Source organism: Cucurbita maxima, unplaced genomic scaffold (assembly GCF_002738345.1).
Source record: "Cucurbita maxima cultivar Rimu unplaced genomic scaffold, Cmax_1.0 Cma_Scf00010, whole genome shotgun sequence".
NCBI classification, from domain to species: Eukaryota; Viridiplantae; Streptophyta; class Magnoliopsida; order Cucurbitales; family Cucurbitaceae; genus Cucurbita; species Cucurbita maxima.
Window position 1 is genome coordinate 2,687,918 of NW_019272026.1, and position 18,364 is coordinate 2,706,281.

The 18,364-nt window shown below is 34.6% G+C and overlaps 4 protein-coding genes across 5 annotated transcripts; 3 read left to right on the plus strand and 1 right to left on the minus strand.

Moving 5' to 3' along the window:
* The first annotated feature begins 108 nt into the window (after window positions 1–108).
* On the plus strand, window positions 109–3,009 carry LOC111484832 (pentatricopeptide repeat-containing protein At5g66520-like). 2 transcript variants are annotated; one of them, XM_023131443.1, is made up of 3 exons: window positions 110–326; window positions 806–1,079; window positions 1,117–3,009. In XM_023131443.1, exon 3 carries the CDS (start codon window positions 1,121–1,123, stop codon window positions 2,981–2,983), a length of 1,863 nt encoding a protein of 620 aa, XP_022987211.1. In that variant the 5' UTR covers window positions 110–326; window positions 806–1,079; window positions 1,117–1,120; the 3' UTR covers window positions 2,984–3,009. The 2 variants fall into 2 exon arrangements, with proteins under 2 accessions (XP_022987212.1, XP_022987211.1); XM_023131444.1 differs by having other exon boundaries at window positions 109–1,082; window positions 1,120–3,009.
* Window positions 3,010–7,054: 4,045 nt separating this feature from the next.
* LOC111484833 (probable flavin-containing monooxygenase 1) lies at window positions 7,055–10,252 on the plus strand. The gene is made up of 6 exons (XM_023131445.1): window positions 7,055–7,537; window positions 7,668–7,908; window positions 7,970–8,151; window positions 8,723–9,072; window positions 9,686–10,063; window positions 10,099–10,252. Exons 1-5 carry the CDS (start codon window positions 7,106–7,108, stop codon window positions 10,032–10,034), a joined length of 1,554 nt encoding a protein of 517 aa, XP_022987213.1. The 5' UTR covers window positions 7,055–7,105; the 3' UTR covers window positions 10,035–10,063; window positions 10,099–10,252.
* A 305-nt stretch (window positions 10,253–10,557) lies between these two features.
* On the minus strand, window positions 10,558–13,544 carry LOC111484834 (putative pectinesterase 63). The gene is made up of 4 exons (XM_023131446.1): window positions 12,975–13,544; window positions 11,754–11,960; window positions 11,079–11,317; window positions 10,558–10,981 (listed from the first exon to the last, which is right to left on the minus strand). The coding sequence occupies exons 1-4, from the start codon at window positions 13,512–13,514 to the stop codon at window positions 10,789–10,791; spliced, it is 1,179 nt and encodes a 392-aa protein (XP_022987214.1). The 5' UTR covers window positions 13,515–13,544; the 3' UTR covers window positions 10,558–10,788.
* A 3,193-nt stretch (window positions 13,545–16,737) lies between these two features.
* On the plus strand, window positions 16,738–17,621 carry LOC111484974 (pectinesterase inhibitor 3). Its single transcript, XM_023131654.1, has one exon. It carries the CDS (start codon window positions 16,815–16,817, stop codon window positions 17,418–17,420), a length of 606 nt encoding a protein of 201 aa, XP_022987422.1. The 5' UTR covers window positions 16,738–16,814; the 3' UTR covers window positions 17,421–17,621.
* Window positions 17,622–18,364: the final 743 nt, after the last annotated feature.

Below are 18,364 nucleotides of genomic sequence, written 5' to 3' on the forward strand. Positions count from 1 at the left end.
AAAAAAAAAAAAAAGGGTGGCGGGTAAGTTTAGTCTAATCCACTATAAAAGGGCCCTTTGTTCTCTGTCTGTTTCTGAAATTCTCTCATCCGCTAATTTCCGCCTTCAATTTTTCTTTTGAATTCCTCTCTGCTTCTTCTTCTTCTTCTTCTTCGCTTCTATCTTCCCACTCCCATTAGGGTTCCTTCGGATTTTCCCTCTCCAAGTATTCCTCTACTTGGATTCCATCAACTGTCCGGATCGTTCAAACTTCCGGCGAAATGGCCGACGAGTCCTCAGTCAGAGCAGACCTGTGGTGAAATTCGCGCCAATTTTCGTGCCCTCTGGTACGTTTTCTTCGCCTTACTCTCGATTTTTGTTGTTATTACCTGTGTTTGTGCTTTCCGTTTTTCTTATCTATAGCTGCTTTTGCTTCGTGTAAAACTCACTACCAATTCGTAGTAGATATTGTCATATTCGATTATCAAATCTGTTGGTTTAGGGGATTTACAATTCTTTAGGTTTCTAACTCAAACTAATTACGACTTCGATTTGATATGACTGGATTTGGTGGGCTAAAATACTCTCCTGGGCTGGAAATCATTTGTGTTCTTGCTGGAAATCTAGTTTTTCATGATCAAAGAAAACATGAGGAAATTGATTTTCATTTCATCTGGTTGAAGGCTTTCATAAATTGCATTCCTCCTGTTTTTGTTTTCAATGGCATCTCAAGGTTTACAGAATCCTAGCAAAAGTATGTATATATGCATATTCTACAGCCCTTGTACTGAATTAGACAATACTGTTAAATGAAATGATGTTTCAGCTCGACTCAAGAGATTCAAGTGACATTTCGCTCTACTAGAGACATAAGTGTTCGACAATTGTTCGGACTTGGCAAAGGTTGTCACTGCTAATTCATTTACTCTCCTGTAAATACTTAAGATCTTAGGATCTTAGCAAAGACTGATGGCTATACCGATGAAAGAAAGATAGTGGTTCACCGCCCCACATGTGGAGCCCAGATTACTAAAGTATATCCAGATCAACGAGTGGTTAAACAATTAGTTTAAATCCTCAAGAGTTTTAAGTGAATTTGTCAACCTGTTCTCTGAACGTCTCCATATTTAGAAATTGGAAAATGTCATCACTTCTTGCCCTTCAGCTCAGTGCATCCCCGATCAACTCCCCGAAAGTTCACACATCACCTATCCATGGCCTTAAGTCATGCTCATCCATGTCTGAGCTCAAGCAATATCACTCCCAGATTATCCGTCTTGGTCTTTCTACTGACAATGATGCCATGGGTCGTCTTGTCAAATTCTGTGCTGTATGCAAGAATGGAGACCTTGATTATGCACTTCTTTTGTTCAAGACAATCCCCAACCCAGATGCATACATCTACAATACCTTAATAAGAGGCTACTTACAACTCCAATTCCCTAGAGCTTGCTTACTGTTGTATTTGGAAATGCTGCATAAGTGTGTCCTTCCCAATAAATTTACATTTCCTTCTCTAATTCGTGCTTGCTGCATCGATAATGCTATTGAGGAAGGGAAGCAAATTCATGCACATGTTCTTAAATTTGGCTTCAGAGCAGATAGATTTTCTCAGAACAATTTAATTCATATGTATGCTAATTTTCAATCCTTGGAAGAAGCCAGAAGGGTCTTCGATGGTATTGAGCTACCCGATGTTGTGTCATGGACCACTTTGCTTACTGGGTATGCTCAGTGTGGATTTCTAGATGAAGCCTTACAAGTTTTCGAGTCAATGCCCGAGCACAGCTCTGCTTCCTGGAACGCCATGATTTCTTCTTTTGTCCAAAACAATCGATTTCATGAAGCATTTGCTTTGTTTAATCGGATGAGGTCGGAGAAGATTGTGTTGGACAAATACATGGCTGCTAGCATGTTATCAGCTTGCACAGGATTGGGAGCGCTTGAACAAGGAATATGGATACACAGATACATCAAGAAAAGTGAGATTAAATTAGACTCGAAACTAGCAACAACGCTCATCGACATGTATTGTAAATGCGGTTGCCTGGATCGTGCTTTTGAAGTGTTCACTCAGTTGCCTGAAAAGGGCATTTCTTCATGGAATTGCATGATTGGAGGGATGGCTATGCACGGGAAAGGAGAGGCAGCCATTGAGCTTTTCAAAGACATGGAGACCAAAATGGTGACACCAGACAACATAACTTTCCTTAATGTTCTCAATGCTTGTGCTCACTCCGGGTTAGTTGAAAAGGGACGCTACTATTTCAATCATTTCTCTCAAGTTTATGATATTAAACCCAGAACCGAGCATTATGGATGCATGGTTGATTTATATGGACGATCCGGGATGCTAGACGAAGCGATGAAGCTCATACGTGAGATGCCAATGAGTCCGGACGCCGGAGTGTTAGGTGCCTTCGTTGGAGCATGTAAAATCCATGGGAACATAGATATGGGGGAGGAAATAGGCAAGAGAGTAATAGAACTAGATCCAAGCAATAGCGGGCGCTACGTTCTACTCGGAAATCTGTACGCCGAGGCCGGTAGATGGGACAGTGTAGCAGAAGTAAGAAAACTAATGAATGATAGAGAAGTGAAGAAGGCTGCTGGGTTTTCGATGATTGAATTGGAGGGTGTGGTGCATGAATTCATTGCAGGAGGAAGGGGTCACCCAGAAGCCAAGGAAATATATGGCAAAGTGAATGAGATGATAGAATGTATAAGATGTGTAGGATATGTAACCGAGGAGGAGGAGGAGGAGGAGGTGGAGAAGGATAACCCTGTTTACTACCATAGTGAGAAACTGGCAGTTGCTTTTGGGTTGCTCAAGACTCAAGCAGGGGAAACGCTTCGAATCACTAAGAATCTGCGTGTCTGTAAGGATTGTCACCAAGCTCTTAAGCTTGTTTCTAAGGTGTTTGAACGAAAATTCATTGTTAGAGATAGAAATCGTTTCCATCATTTTGCTGATGGAGAGTGTTCTTGTAATGATTATTGGTAAACCTAATTTCAAGTTCCCTCTCCTAACTTAGCTCTTGATCCTTTATAAACGTTTCAAAATGAGATCCTTAAAAAGTTGAAAATACAATTTGGGACTTGCAATGCCGTAGTTGAGACCGAAAGCAATGTAGCCATCCAAATTTTGGTTATAGATCACTGTTTTAACAGCTCAAGCTCATTCCTAACAAATATTGTTATTGTCTTTTTTGGGTTTTCTCTTTTAGGACAAGTCGATTAAGGAGAGGTTTTCATGTCTTTATTAAGAATGTTTAGTTCCCCTCTCCCATGGATATGGGATCTCAAATCCACCCCTTTTTGACACTCATTCCTCTCTCTAATTGATGCAGGATCTCACAATCAACTAACATTTTTTATAAGAAACGCGTATCTAATCGACTCATTTTAAAAACCTTAAGGGTAAGTCCAAAAACGAAAGCAACGAGGAGTGTCATACCATTTTAGGTTAAGATTTTTTTTTAATTAATTTTATGTTTTAAAACTTTATAGGTATTTTTAGAACATGTTTCTTTCTTTGATTTTATATAAATTAAAAAAAAAAAAAAAAAAGAATTATTGAGAATAGGAAGTGAATTCAAAACACGTGTGATCTAGAGTTCAATAAAATGTAGGTGCCGCCATGAATTGAATTCAAAAACCCTATCAAACTAAAATTCAAATAAAACCCTCCATGAAAATCTCTTCTAGATTCTCATTTCAATTTTAATTTCAACAATCTCAAAATTATATATATATATATATAATAATAATATTAGTGTATTTTAATCTCCAACCTTAAAGAACGGAGTACATGATAATTACCGTTAAGTTATATATTTCACTTTAGCCTGAGTCGATATATACACCCGTCAATTAATAATTTCAATATAGTTGACATCATCGACCCACCAAGACTGATACCCTTCATACTTTTCTTTTGAAAATATAAAAAGAAAATTAGCCCTCACAAATTTCTTTTAATTGGTCTCACCATGTGTTGTATTTAATTATGGAAAAATTTTAAAATAATAAAGAAAATAATAATTATTGTTATTATTTATTTTTGTCATTGTGTTTTTTGGTAATTTCACGTCTCCCTTTATTTAATGTAATATTTGACATTCAATATAGGTTTGCTTAAATGTGGAGCTTACAAATTATACATAACAAGTATGAATTACTTAGAAAGTCACTAATTCTTCAAGAAAAAGTCCTTCTTTGGAAAATTAAATCCTTATATATTCTTCAACCTTACCCCATTTTCACATTTTATTATTTTCTAAATTTTTTAAATCTTCTCGTTGAAATAATCAAATTTCAAAAAATGTTTGAACGTCCACAAAATAAAGTCAAAATCCAAAACTTGAGCTGGATCATGAACTTATTAGAACTCGGTTAATAAATTGAGTTTAACCCAATCAACCCGAATTGACCCAACTCAAAAAAACTCATGGTTGAACTGGATTGGGTTCATTATTTAATAAAAGTCGTTTGAGCTACAACTCAATCCAATTTAACCCATGAACAGTGAATTTATATTTTAATTTTTTAAAATTAAACTTATAAGTGTCGTATTTTCAAAGTTTTCCACCCGACATAACATATTGATATTTTTTATAAATTTTGAAAATGTCAATATAAACACAAAATTGTTATCCTAAAAGATTCTTCACATAAAATTATATTCATGAATTTGGAATAATAATAATGTAGTTAGCCTAAGTTATTATTTGTATTATATGTCAGCTTGTCGCATCAAATATTATTCTGATATTTATTATATGATATTGAAATTTAAAAAATAACTCTCAATACCAAACCCAAAGTTTTACAAAATAAAAAAATTGGAATAATTTACACGTTAATAAATTATAGAAGCTTAATAAATAATTTAAAAAGAATCATAGATTATGGGTATTATGATATGAAATTATATTATTCATTTAATATTAATTAATTAATTAATTAAGTCAAATAGAGTTTGAATAATTCATTAACCATTTCGTGAATTTTAGTTCGAGAAATTGGAAATTGTCAAAATTCTATTAAAAAAATTAAATAAACTCACAAATTCCACGACCGTACGAGATTACAACGTAATTAAGCGTTGATTCAATGCTATTTTTTAATATAAAAAATCCACTTTTTAATATTAAAACTTCCACCCAAAAATAATAATAATATATTTTTTAATTGCAATTGATTCCCGACCAATAAGTTAGAAGCACGTGTATATTTTCGGGTCAGTGACTTGAGCAACCCGAATAGAGTTTACAACTCAACCCTCTATTTGTTGGATTGAATTAAGTTGTTGGGTTTTTTTTTAAATAAAAAATCTTATCCACAAGTTGGGGTTGACCCGGTTGACTTTAAAAAATGTCAACTCATGAATCAACCCGAATTTTCGATTTTCTTAACGTTCAACCTAACCCCAGATCGAAAAAAAAAAAAACTAACCCAAACTAGATAATCCGAGTTGGTCAAATTAAAAGTTTGTGTACTTTGATTAGATGAAGAATTGAGGGAGAACGAGGAGAAAAATTTATTCACTGACTAAACAAGAATTGAGACGGGAAAACATGCAATGTTACTGTATTAAACCATTGTACAGTTCCATAATTTAGGTAATGTTTGACTTTTTTAGTTCGGTTTTGATATCGAATCTTTTTTTTCACCTACTTAAATTTGATTAAGATACTTAATCATTTTTAAGGCATTTTTTAAGTTGAATTTGTGATTTATTCATTAATTAATTCGCCCATAAACATTTTTAAATTCAGTTTTGAAAAAGTACTAACTGTACAAACTCCCTTTAATTTAATGAAATTAAGTCTAAGGCAAAAGTCAAGTCTATTGAAAAATTCAATTTTCTTTTAATTAATTATTTTCTAAAAAATAAAAAATTAGCAAATTTTAAGGTTAATTTACCAATCACAGTTATGATTCAAACCTCTTACCTCTAAATCAAATATACATACCAAAATATTTAAACTATTTGAATTAATTAAAATAATAATATTTTATTCCAAAAAAATCATTTTATTTATTGTCATTTATTTTCCCTTCCATTAAAATAATTCATATACTTATAAATAAAAAATTTCCCTCTTGAATGCAATTTTGACTATTTCTCATTCATTTATATATATATATATATATATATATATATATATATATTTATTTATTTATTTATTTATTTATTTATTTATTTATATACCCATTTGTTAAGTATACTCCAAACTATTTCCAAAATGTTAATAAATATTAAATAGGTTGCTTTAATCAACTTTAAAGAGCCATTTTGAGAAACAAAATTTGGTTAATATAGTAATTAATTTTAAACAAGAAGAAAAGATTCTTGCTATTACATTATAATGTTTCTATCAACTTTTCGAGCTTCTAGTTACGGTAAGAGTCATAATTCATATAACAATTAAATTTCGTAGATGAGGTGGCAACCTAGACGATAGCGTCTTCCCACGACTATTCAAATATTGAACGAAAGCACGGGTCTTTTGATAGAAGGCTATTCAGAGACGAGGATGAGTTCGGGAGGGTTTTATTTGACCTAATTTTAAAATTTTAAAGACTAAACTCATCGTTTAACTGTAATAGCTCAAGCTCACTGCTAGTAGATATTGTCCATTTTGACCCATTACGTATCGTCGTTTGCTTCATAGTTAGATAGAGGTTTCCACACCCTTATAAGAAATGTTTTGTTCCCCTCTTCAAACGATATGGGGATTTTACAGTTTGAGCTGTTACGTTAACTCAACTACCGATGTGTATGTATAGATACAGTGTACGATTGAATATAAAACTGCAATTAATTCCCGAGCTATGAATTAGTATGCGTTCACACGTGTACACACACGCGCTATATATATATATTGAAAAATATTGGTGTGTGAATATGGAAAGAAATTCAATAGAGACATGAAATCATACATAGACTATAGATTGAATAAAATTTAAGGAAAATTCTTCAAGGTTGAATCTTATTTAAATTATATATAAAGGATATATCACGTGCCCGTCACGTGCCTCCAACTGCCTATATAAACGCTACTTCGTCCTTTCCATTTCCCCAAGTCACATCAAATTTCAAACTAAATTCAAGTCCCTAATGGCTCCTATTCTCTCCAAAATCGCCATCGTCGGCGCCGGTGTAAGCGGCATCGCCGCCGCCAAGCAACTATCTCACCACCAGCCGGTCGTCTTCGAGGCCACTGATTGCATCGGCGGAGTTTGGAAGCATTGTTCTTATCGCTCCACGAAGCTTCAGTCGCCTCGCTGCGATTACGAGTTCGCCGATTTCCCCTGGCCGAACAGAGAAAACGCCGATTTTCCTTCTCATCTCGAGATTTTGGAGTATTTAGATTCCTACGCTAGTCATTTCGATCTCCGCCGCTTCATTCGATTCAATTCGAAAGTCGTAGCCATTCGATTCATAAGCGATGTTTCCGCTAATGGAGACTCCGGCGAGTACGGAGTGTTGCTCCCTGGTCGTCCTGTTTGGGAGATTTCTGTTATGGATACTGAATCTGGAACTATTCAGGTTGCGAATAGCTTGATTTCTTGATTCACTCTGCTAATTTCGTTAGGGCTTTTTTTTTGAAGTTTTGATTGTAGAAATAAGTTCTTCTTCGGCTACTCTTTTTTTAATTTAATCTTCAAATCCAACGCAGTTGTATAAGGTAGAGATGGTTGTGATGTGCATCGGGAAGTATGGCGATATCGCAAGGCTTCCGGAGTTTCCGAGCGGCAGAGGACCGGAGAAATTCGCCGGGAAGGTGATGCACTCTCTGGATTATTGCAAGCTTGGGAAGGAAGAAGCAAGGGAGTTGGTGAAGGGCAAGAGAGTTGCAGTCATTGGCTACAAGAAATCGGCCATTGATTTGGCTGTTGAATGCGCCGAAACAAATGAAGGTACCTAATGAATTAATATCATATTATTATTAATAATTTATTAATTTATTATTAAATGAAGGTGAAGAAGAAGGAAAATCGTGTACAATGGTGGTGAGAGGGTTACACTGGACAGTGCCACATTATTGGGTTTGGGGTTTGCCATTCTTCTTCTTCTTCTCCACGAGATCTTCTCAGTTCCTCCATGAAAGACCTAACCAGACCTTCCTCAAGACTCTCATCTGCCTCCTCTTGTCTCCCATCGTAATTTTAACTCTCTCTCTTATCTCTAATTATTATTACCTTTTTACCCTGGATTGGATTGATAGAAAAAAAACTAGTACATGTCAATTACACTAACTACTCTAACCCTAACTTGCAAGACTCGAACTAATTATGTTAATTATGTTATCAATGTGTTAATGCACAAAATTAGTTATCTATTTATTAAAAAAAATATATATATATAATGACACCCAAATGATTATCTTTTAACCTCGAGGCTAAATATAAATTATTCTAAAGTTAAATTATATGTTTTTTTTTATCTTTTACGTCTGTGTCTTTTGATTCTTAATTTATGAAGTTTGTTTCAAAGGATATAATAATTTAATTAATTTTTAAAATTGTTAAATATAAAAAATGAAAATTAAGAAACTCATTAAAGATGAAAAAAAGAAATTAGAATTTTAGGATGCAATTTTATATTCAATAAATAGAAGTATTTTTAAAATATAGTAAATTTATTAGACACAAAAAGGATTTATTGATTATTTTTAGAAGAAAAAAAAAGATTAGAGTGATGGGGGTAAGTGGGTAAATTTGTATGGAACAGAAGCAGGGAGTTTCGAAGTTCATAGAATCATATCTGACGTGGAAGATGCCACTGGAGAAGTACGGGTTGAAGCCGGAGCATCCATTTCTGGAGGACTACGCCTCCTGCCAGATGGCAATCATGCCGGAAACCTTTTTCCGCCACGCCGACGAGGGTAAAATCGTCATTAAAAAAGCCTCCAAGTGGTGCTTCTGGAACGGCGGCATCGAGTTTGACGACGGCTCTAGGTCGGAGTTCGACGTCGTCATTATGGCCACCGGCTTCGACGGCAAGAAAAAGCTCAACGACATTTTTCCGCCGCAGTTTCGAACCTTTCTTCACTATCCTTCCGGCATGATGCCCTTATACCGGTGGGTCACTTTTTTTTTTTATTATTATTCTAATTATTAGTGAAATTAAAAGTTACCATTTTAATATATATATATATATTTAAAAAGAATATATTGTTTAATTAATTAATTTATTTATTACCATTTTAAAAAAAAATATGGAATTCTTATAAATATCATAAAATCAAAAACCCATTTATCATGAGTTATTTATTTATTTATTTATTACCATTTTATGATACCCTAAACCCTAAATACCTTGTTAATTATCATAATTGATTTATTTCAAATAATTATCATTAAATTTAAATCTCTAACTCTAAAAATGTTATATTTACTATCAACCGTAAGAGCTTTAATTTTAATTTTAATTTAATTTCTATACTTCAATTTTAATTTGTTTTTTTTTTTTTTTTTTTTTTTTTTTTTTTTTTTTTTTTTTTTTTTTTTTTTGCTGATTTTGCTTTAAATTTTTGTTAATGAATAATTAAAATAATGCACTTTGATTTAAATAAAACTAATAAATCATAACATAAATTTATAATTTAACTTGAAACCCTAAAGTTTTATAAATTTAACTGAAGAACACTAAAACATGAATCATAGTTGAATGAATAAAATATCTATTATTTAGGGGTACGATCAATCCAATGATACCGAACATGGCGTTCGTGGGATATTTGGAGAGCGTGGCCAACCTGCACACGGCGGAGATACGGAGCATATGGCTAGCCCGATTGGTGGACGAGAAGTTGAAGCTGCCCGAGACCCGAAAAATGGTGGAGCAAATAAACGAAGAAATGGAGGTGATGAAGAGGACGACAAGGTTCTACAAAAGGCATTGCATATCAACTTATAGTATCAATCACAGTGATCAAATGTGTGAGGAAATGGGATGGAACCCTTGGAGGAAGAACACTTGGTTCTCTGAAGCTTTCTCTCCTTATGGCAGCCAAGACTACAACAAAACCACCACCAAATAAATTCAACTATCCTCTATATATATATATATATATATATATATATATATATATTATATATATATACACACACACATTATTTACACTTGTTATTCCATAAAGTTTTCGTGTCTTGTGTTTTAAGGTCTTTTTTATTTCGTAACGTTTTTTTTATCGTACCCTTTTTGTAGTTGAATATAAAAATTGGTTGATGTTATATAAATTTATGTCGTATAATCCAAACTTTATATAAATTGGTTGATGTTATAAAAATTGGTTGATGTTATATAAATTTATGTCGTATATAAAAGAGGACAATATGAATAGAACGCCAAACACAGTCCAAATAGGACAATATGAATGGAAAGCCAAACAGTACAATATCTGCTAGTGATGAGAGAGCCTAAAGAAAAGCTCAAAGAAAATAATATATGTTAGCGGTGGACTTGTATCGTAACAATTTATGTTCAAGTTAGAGTCGTTCATCACGTGTATTGGTTGAACACTTGTCCGTACACAATTATTAGTGATGGAAGAATAAAAAAAATGGTACACAAATGCGTCGGCAAAGGCCCATTCATGATCATATTTTTGCCTAGACTTGCAAAACTGCGCGCAGCATTGTTTGTAAATATAAGAACATATAAATGATTAATAGAAGAGATCAACTGAGAGAGAGGAGAGGCTTCCTGGAAAGCTCAAGAAATTGATCGGTTTGGAACAACAACAACAAGAATCAACCAAAACTTTATCCAAAAACAAACATGAGACAACATAATCAGCCATGGCATTGAGATGACACCGGGAGAAGGGACAGCCTTGGAGGTGGTAGAACCCATTTGTTTCCATGGATATAAGTCATACTCAAAAACGCCTTCGCTTCGTCGTCCGTGAGTATTCTCGTGTAGTGTGCTCGTCCTGTGCTGTCTGCCCCGGGTCCTTTGCATTTGTACTCTCCGTAGTACATACTCCTGTCAACACGGTCGATAATCAAAATTAATCAATCAATTAGCAATAAGGTGATAGTGACGATGATGATGATGATGATATGTGCGTGGTTTTGCTCACTTTCGAGGTTCGGTTCCCTGCATTTTATCGGACCATCCTTGGGTGTTAATGAGAGTTCCCATGTAAGTGTAAGCAAAAACCACACGAGTTCTCTCCTTCCATGCTCTTCCCAAATAGGTGTTTCCAGTTCCAGTGATGTTGCAATATGCAAATGTGAAGCCGCTTTCGTCTGTGGAATTTTCCCTTGCTTGAGCTGTGATCACTCCTGTCCCTTCCGCCACTGAATTTATTACTGTTTTCTGTCACAAACACATACACATATATGGATGAAATGGTTGATGACAACAAATGGATATAAATTTGGAATATTTTTGCATAGTACCTCCAACAACATCGGTTAGATCAACAATGGTCGACCACATTGTAACAGACTTATTGAATAATTTGTTCACGAGTAAAAATAGATACCTACTCACCAGCTCGATGATCGTGATGGATTAACCGTTGATAGAAATTTTAGATGAAGAATTAGGTAATGAATAATTTCTTTGTGAGTAGAAAAATAGATACCTACTTATCAATGATAGTAAAAATAAATACCCACTTACCAGATAGATGATCATGATGGTTTATACGAAGAATTAGGTAATGTAAGAGAAAATATTGATTATATTTTTGTGTTAAAAGTTGGGTTAGTTAATTTGTAAGTGTAGGAAGATTGGAGGAGATTTTTACCAAGTAGAGGGATTTGCCATTTCCAAAGATGAAGTCCACAGTGCCTTCGATGTAACAATCCTTGAAAAAATGTCTGCCTCTGTCATCGCATAAAGTGTCCTGAAACCCTATGAATTGGCAGTGGTGGAATGCTGCCTTATCCCCTGATATCCTCATTGCCACTGCTTGTCCTCCTGTTCTTCCCGCATCCGGCATTGGAGCTGAATTCTGCATCAACAAATTCATCATACCCTATCTTCATTTCTTGTTATTCACTACAATTTCATTTTCATTCAAAACACGGTATGAGATCGTACAATTTTGAACTCGAAAGGTTAGTGTGGAATCGAACTAACGTGGAATCGAACTAACGTGGAATCGAACTAACGTGGAATCTCACAATTCACTTCCTTAGGGGCTCAGGGTCCTCGCTAGCACACAGCCTGGTGTCTATCTCCGATACCATTTGTAACAGTCAAGCCTACCACTAGCAGATATTGTCCTCTTGGACTTTCCCTCTCGGGGTTCCCTCAAGGTTTTTAATACGTGGAGAGAGGTTTCCAACCCCTTGTAAATGAATGTTTAGCTCTTCTCCAACTGATATGGCACATCTACTAAACTAATGAGAGGTTGTTTCCACACCCCTAAGAGGAATATAGCACATCTATTAGGATGAGGTTTCCACACTAGGAATGTAATGTTTCATCCTCCTCTCCAATCGTGGTTGCAATTGTACGATAATAAGTATTAAATTTCTTACCAATTTATGCATTTTTTTTATTACATAGATTCAAACTTTTGACATCTTAATCGATGATACATCCTATATATCAATTGAACGATCCTGACAACCAAATCATGACAGATTGTTATCTAAAATGAAACTACATATTTTCGAATCTACACCGAACAAGATTTCTAAGCAGGAATCTCATTCCAATCAACATGAGTGATTTAAAAACCTACAAATCTTTTATCCAACAAGGTATAGTCATCTCAAAAGGGAACTTTTCTAACAGAAATAACCAATTGTGCAAGAAAATGTCAAGATTTCAACGTGAAAACTCGTGCTTAATTTTGATGACAAATAAATGCATGAATTTTTTCCGGAAAAAAATATAAATAAATAATTAATTAGTACTTACGCAATAATACGTTACTAAAACTTTTTTGCGCCCCATAACTTTCACTATTTACAAAACTTACCCCACAAAAATGAGGAGAAGAAGAAGAGAAACTCACCACAAACGCAACATTGACGGCGACGAAATAATCCGATTCCACCGCCACNGTCGCGCTCTCGACTGTACCAAATTCCGACGCCGTTCCGTCGTACGATATGACCGGCATTTTTCCTGTCTGACCGTACAGCGTCACGAACGGCTTCGAAGAATCGATCGTGATCTTCTCGCGGTAAGTTCCACCGCCGATCCACACCACCACTCGCTCACTATTTCCGGACGGAATGCTCTCGATCGCTTGGGTGATCGTTGAGAAATTTCCTTGTCCGTCTTGTTTAACGGTGATCAGTCGAGCGCAATCCTCCGCCTTAGCAAGCCGCCGATCCAGCGCCTTGGCTCCTGTCTCTTTGGCCTTCCGTTGACGGTACTCTCTCATGTTGTGTGCGATCCATTCGTCGAGCTGCGATGGCTCTGCCGGAATCGGCTTCGTACGAGCTTCGACGACAATAGCTGCAGGAATAAGCATGGTGATGAGTTGTACCACCGCCAGTACGAGCGCCACCGTCGCCGGAAAAGATGAAGCAACGGCTGGCCGAGACATTCTCCCAAAACTCTCCTTGTGGGGGCGGTTTTTGGCCTTGAATGAATTCGAGGTGGGAGACCGTGGTGGTAGATATTTATAAACGCGAGGGGTAAAATGGGAATTTTGGATTATTATCCAAAGTCAATACGTGTTTGGTAATATTTGTGTTTTTATAGGATGGTTAGTTCTTTTTTTGGGGAGTGGGAATGTTTGGAGGAAATTGGTAACAAAAAATTTAAATTAAATTAAAATAAATAAATAATTAATTAATTCAACCGCTAAATTATACCAAATAACCAATCAAGGACTAACTCTTAGGACAGTTGGAAAAAACCCGATCAACTCATCCTAATCAGAACAATTTAAATAATCAAGTCAACTTATCACAGTCTGAATCGAACCGTCTGAGTTGGGTTATAAACTTATTGTTAAACTGAATTCAAATAAATGACAATTTTATAGATTCAGCTGTTCATCAGTTATCTGATAATAAAGTTGACTTAGAACCAACCCAAATTTATATATATTTAATTAATTTATTTATTTATATATATATATATATATATCTTATTTTTTAATTATAATATGAACTATTTTGAATTTATTTTTCAAACCTTGGAAAAAAAAAATAAAAAATCTCTTTAAAATTTTAGGTCAAGTAATCGAGAGTTCAAAAGTTTTTGTTTTTCTCTGAAATATATTGTGTATTATTAATAATAAAATCATCGATCATTTATACAATAATATATATCGTTAATACTATAATTATATTATTTTATAACGACTTATTTTAATTTTTTTTAAAAGATAATGGATTAGATTAAAATTTTTAAATAAATTTCCATTTATTTAATTTTAATCTTTGAAAAAAAATGGACACCAACCGTTTGTAGCAGTTAAGATTACGTTGAAACCTCAAACATTGCACCAACAACCCATTAACCAACCCATATGGGTCCTCTCACTCCCGCCCAATTTACTTTTTTTAGATATTTTATTTTAAAGAAATTCATTTTTTTTTTATTTTCATTATAATTTTAATTCATCCAATTAAATATTAAGAATATATAATAATGTACTTATTTCTAAATTAGATCGAGCAAATTATATTTACCCTTCTACAAGTGTTCATAATATAAAAGTCGGGCTGTGTTATAAGTTTTTCAGTTTGGGTTAGGTTGACTTTTTTTTTTTTTAAAAAAAGTTAAAAGTTCGGATCGGTTTGTGGGTTGATTTTTTTTATTGAGCCAACCAGACCAACCCGAAAATAGGGTTACAATTCAACCTAACCCTACTTTGTTTTAAAAATTATTATGAAGATTAAGAATATTTGACATTTATAACAGTGATACGTTGTATCTTAAGAGAGATACAAACTCTTTTGAATGACTAGAAAAATAGCAAACTGCACCACTAGCTTTAAGTATCTCTCAGAACCCTCGATTACTTGACCTAAAACTTAGAACTTGTCACGTTCTCGAGTGAAAATTAGGTTTAAGTGATGTCTCGAAAGCCGAGAAAGAAGGCCATCTCTTATTATCTCTCGATGAAATGACCAAAAAATGGAAGGGTTTTTTTTTTAACTTTTGAAGTATTGGTTCACATGTATTTTGGGTCCATATGAATGAAAAATAAAAATTATATATTTTTGTAGAGCTCACAATATTAGTAAAGGATGCAATAATTGACCACATGGGGTTTAAACCATATTTGTGAGGAATCTTTTGTACTCAATTATCATCCATCCATATTTGTAATTTTTATTTTAAAAAATATAATTAATTTCGATTTCAGCAATAAAATTAAGTTTTACCCATAATTACGTAATTAATTGTGAGATAATTTTATTAAATTTTTCATAAATTTTAATTAGATTTGACTAATTGAAGGATTAAAATTGTAACCATTATACGTGAAAATTGTATCAATTATTATTTTTTATTATTATAAAGCTTTTTAATATCTTTTAAATGGTAAATTATGTTAGATGAACACGACTCTCCACAATAGTATGATATTGTCGCATAAACTCTCATGGCTTTGCTTTGGGCTTCCCCAAAATGCCTCATACCAATGGAGTTAGTATTCCTCACTTATAAACCCTCATACCAATGGAGTTCCTTTGTACCTTCGAGGAGGCTTGACTCCTTTTTTCTTTTTGGAGTCTTTTGTTCGACATTCGAGGATTTGCCAATCTATTGGCACGGCTAAGTTTAGGGCATGACTCTGATACCGTGTTAGATGAACACGACTCTCCACAATGGTATAATATTGTTCACTTTGACTGTAAGCTATCATAACTTTGCTTTGGGCTTCCCAAAAGCCCTCATACCAATGAAGTTAGTATTCCTCACTTATAAACTCATGATCATTCCCTAAATGAGCCGATGTGAGACTTTCATCATCCAACAAATTAAAGGCTAAAAATGTAATTATACAATAAAATGAAAAAAAAAATGTAATCTCGTAATCGATTGGAAGAATAATAATAAAAAAAAAGTTAATCGAATATAGATATATACTTTTGATGAAAAGACTCGAGGTTAAAATCCGAATCACATATTAAAAAAAAAAAAAAAAAAAGTGAGGATAAAGTGAAGAGGATGGGGGCATATTGCATATGGAAGCATATGCAGTAATTTAATGTGGTGGGAGCAGAGGGAGTTATGGGTCGGTCAGAGATTGCCGCCCCTCTGTCCATTTCCTTCTTTCTTTCACATTATAGTCTCGGAGACATATACGTGAGCTAGATTTGATTGATTACTCGAGCCATCTAAATAAAATTTATAATCTAACTCGACTAACACTTTAGTATTAGAGATATTTGTATTCTCTTAAGGGTTTTATAACACTTCAGTTGAGTTCTCGAGTCATTTGTGTTAGACGAACATGACTCTCCACAATGGTATGATATTGACCACTTTGAATATAAACTCTCATGGGTTTACTTTGAGATTCTCCAAAATACCTCAAATCAATTGAGATAGTATTCGAACTCCCTACTTAAATTTAAATTAAAAAATTTAAATGGCGAATATTTTATTAGACATGAGTTGGGTCGATTTCAGCATAAATTTAAAGTTAAATTATGTACTTTTAAAAATTTCCATAATTTAACTTAAATTAAAAAAAAATAATAAAAATTTGAGCAAAAATTCAATAAAAATATAAAAATATTTATTATTCTTTAAATAATAATATATAAAAATTTAAAATGATTATTGGAAGCAACTAATTCATTAATGTTTCCATAACCTTTGTCCTAGAAATCCTCACCATTCCTCATTGTTCCCACTCTCCCACTTTTCTTCCTCCGCCATGACTTCCCTTTCTCTCCTCCTCTTCCTCCTCCTCTCTCTCTCCCTCTCCGCGGCAGCCCATGACGGCCCTCCGCCGTCCCAAGATCTGATCCACTCCTCCTGCCTTCAAGCCAGCTACCCAAGTCTCTGCATCAGAACCCTCTCCTCCTACTCTGGCGCTGTCAACACCCCACAAGATCTCGCCCAAGCCACCCTCTCCGTCAGCCTATCCCTCGCCCGCGACCTCTCCCGGTATCTCTCCAATTCATCCGTCAACCTCCGGCAGGCCTCGAAGCGGCAACGCGTGGCGGTTGACGACTGCGTAGAACAGATTGGAGACTCTGTCGAGGAGCTGAGCAACACTCTGGGTCTCCTCCGCCACCTCCCCTACGGCGACCGGCGGTCTTTCCGATTGCAAATGAGCAATGCCCAGACGTGGGTCAGCGCCGCCTTGACCAATGAAGACACGTGTCTCGATGGGTTTAAGGAAGTTGATGGGGAGGTGAAATTTGATGTGAAGAAGAGGATTTCTAAGGTCGCTAAAGCTACTAGTAATGCTCTGTATATGATTAATCGCCTCAACGTCGGAACCCCAGCCGGGAGGAAGAAATTGGCCGCTCCTTGAGCTTGATCGCGGCGGCGATGGCGGATTCCGGTGGAGTAGAGTTTGTTGCTCTGTTTTTTCTCGTGAATGTATTATTGCCTAAATATACAAAATCGTTCTTGAGAGGTAATGCTCTGTTTTTTTTTCATCGAGGATTTAAAATATATCTATTTAACTTTTAGTCCCTCCAACGTCAAATAAAATAACTATTTAGTCCCCAAATTTTATGTTTTAGTCCCTCAATTATGTCAAATTTTGTCTTTTAGTCCTCCACTACAAAATAGATAGCTAATGTGAGCTGTAATTTTTGGTGAGCATATGATACAAAAATGACAATAATTGTCATAGATTTGAATCAAGATTTAGAATTCAGATTCAGTATTTGAGGGTCGAGTCATTAATTTTGTAACGACCCATTGGTTCACCGCTAATAAATATTGTTTTTTTTAGGCTTTTCCTTTTGACCTTCCCTTCAAGGCTCTAAAACGCGTCAGCTAGGAGAAGGTTTCCACACCCTTGTAAATGACAGTTTGTTCTCCTCTCCAACCAATGTGGAACATTAAGGGAAAGCCCAAATAAGACAATATCTGCTAACGGTGTAACTGAGTCATTAGATTCCTTCAGCATGTTCTATTCTCACTTGCGTGACCCAACATAGAATTGTTATAAGACACACTTAACTATGGTGAAATCATTGAAAATGAAGATACACTTTGTTGATATAAAGAGTAACTTTCACTTATTTTAAATATTTCTTAGTCATCCTATTATAATTATAAGAATTACTCCGAGGTGGTCCTAATTTTAAAATTATTAAAAAAAATATTAAAAATGTACTTTTACCTGAGCTTTTTTAAATGGTCCGTTTTTATCATTAGTTTCAAAATGATATATTTTTAGTATTAATTTCGAGTTCAGCTTTAATAAATAATTTAAAATTAATGTGATGTTTTAAATTAATTTAA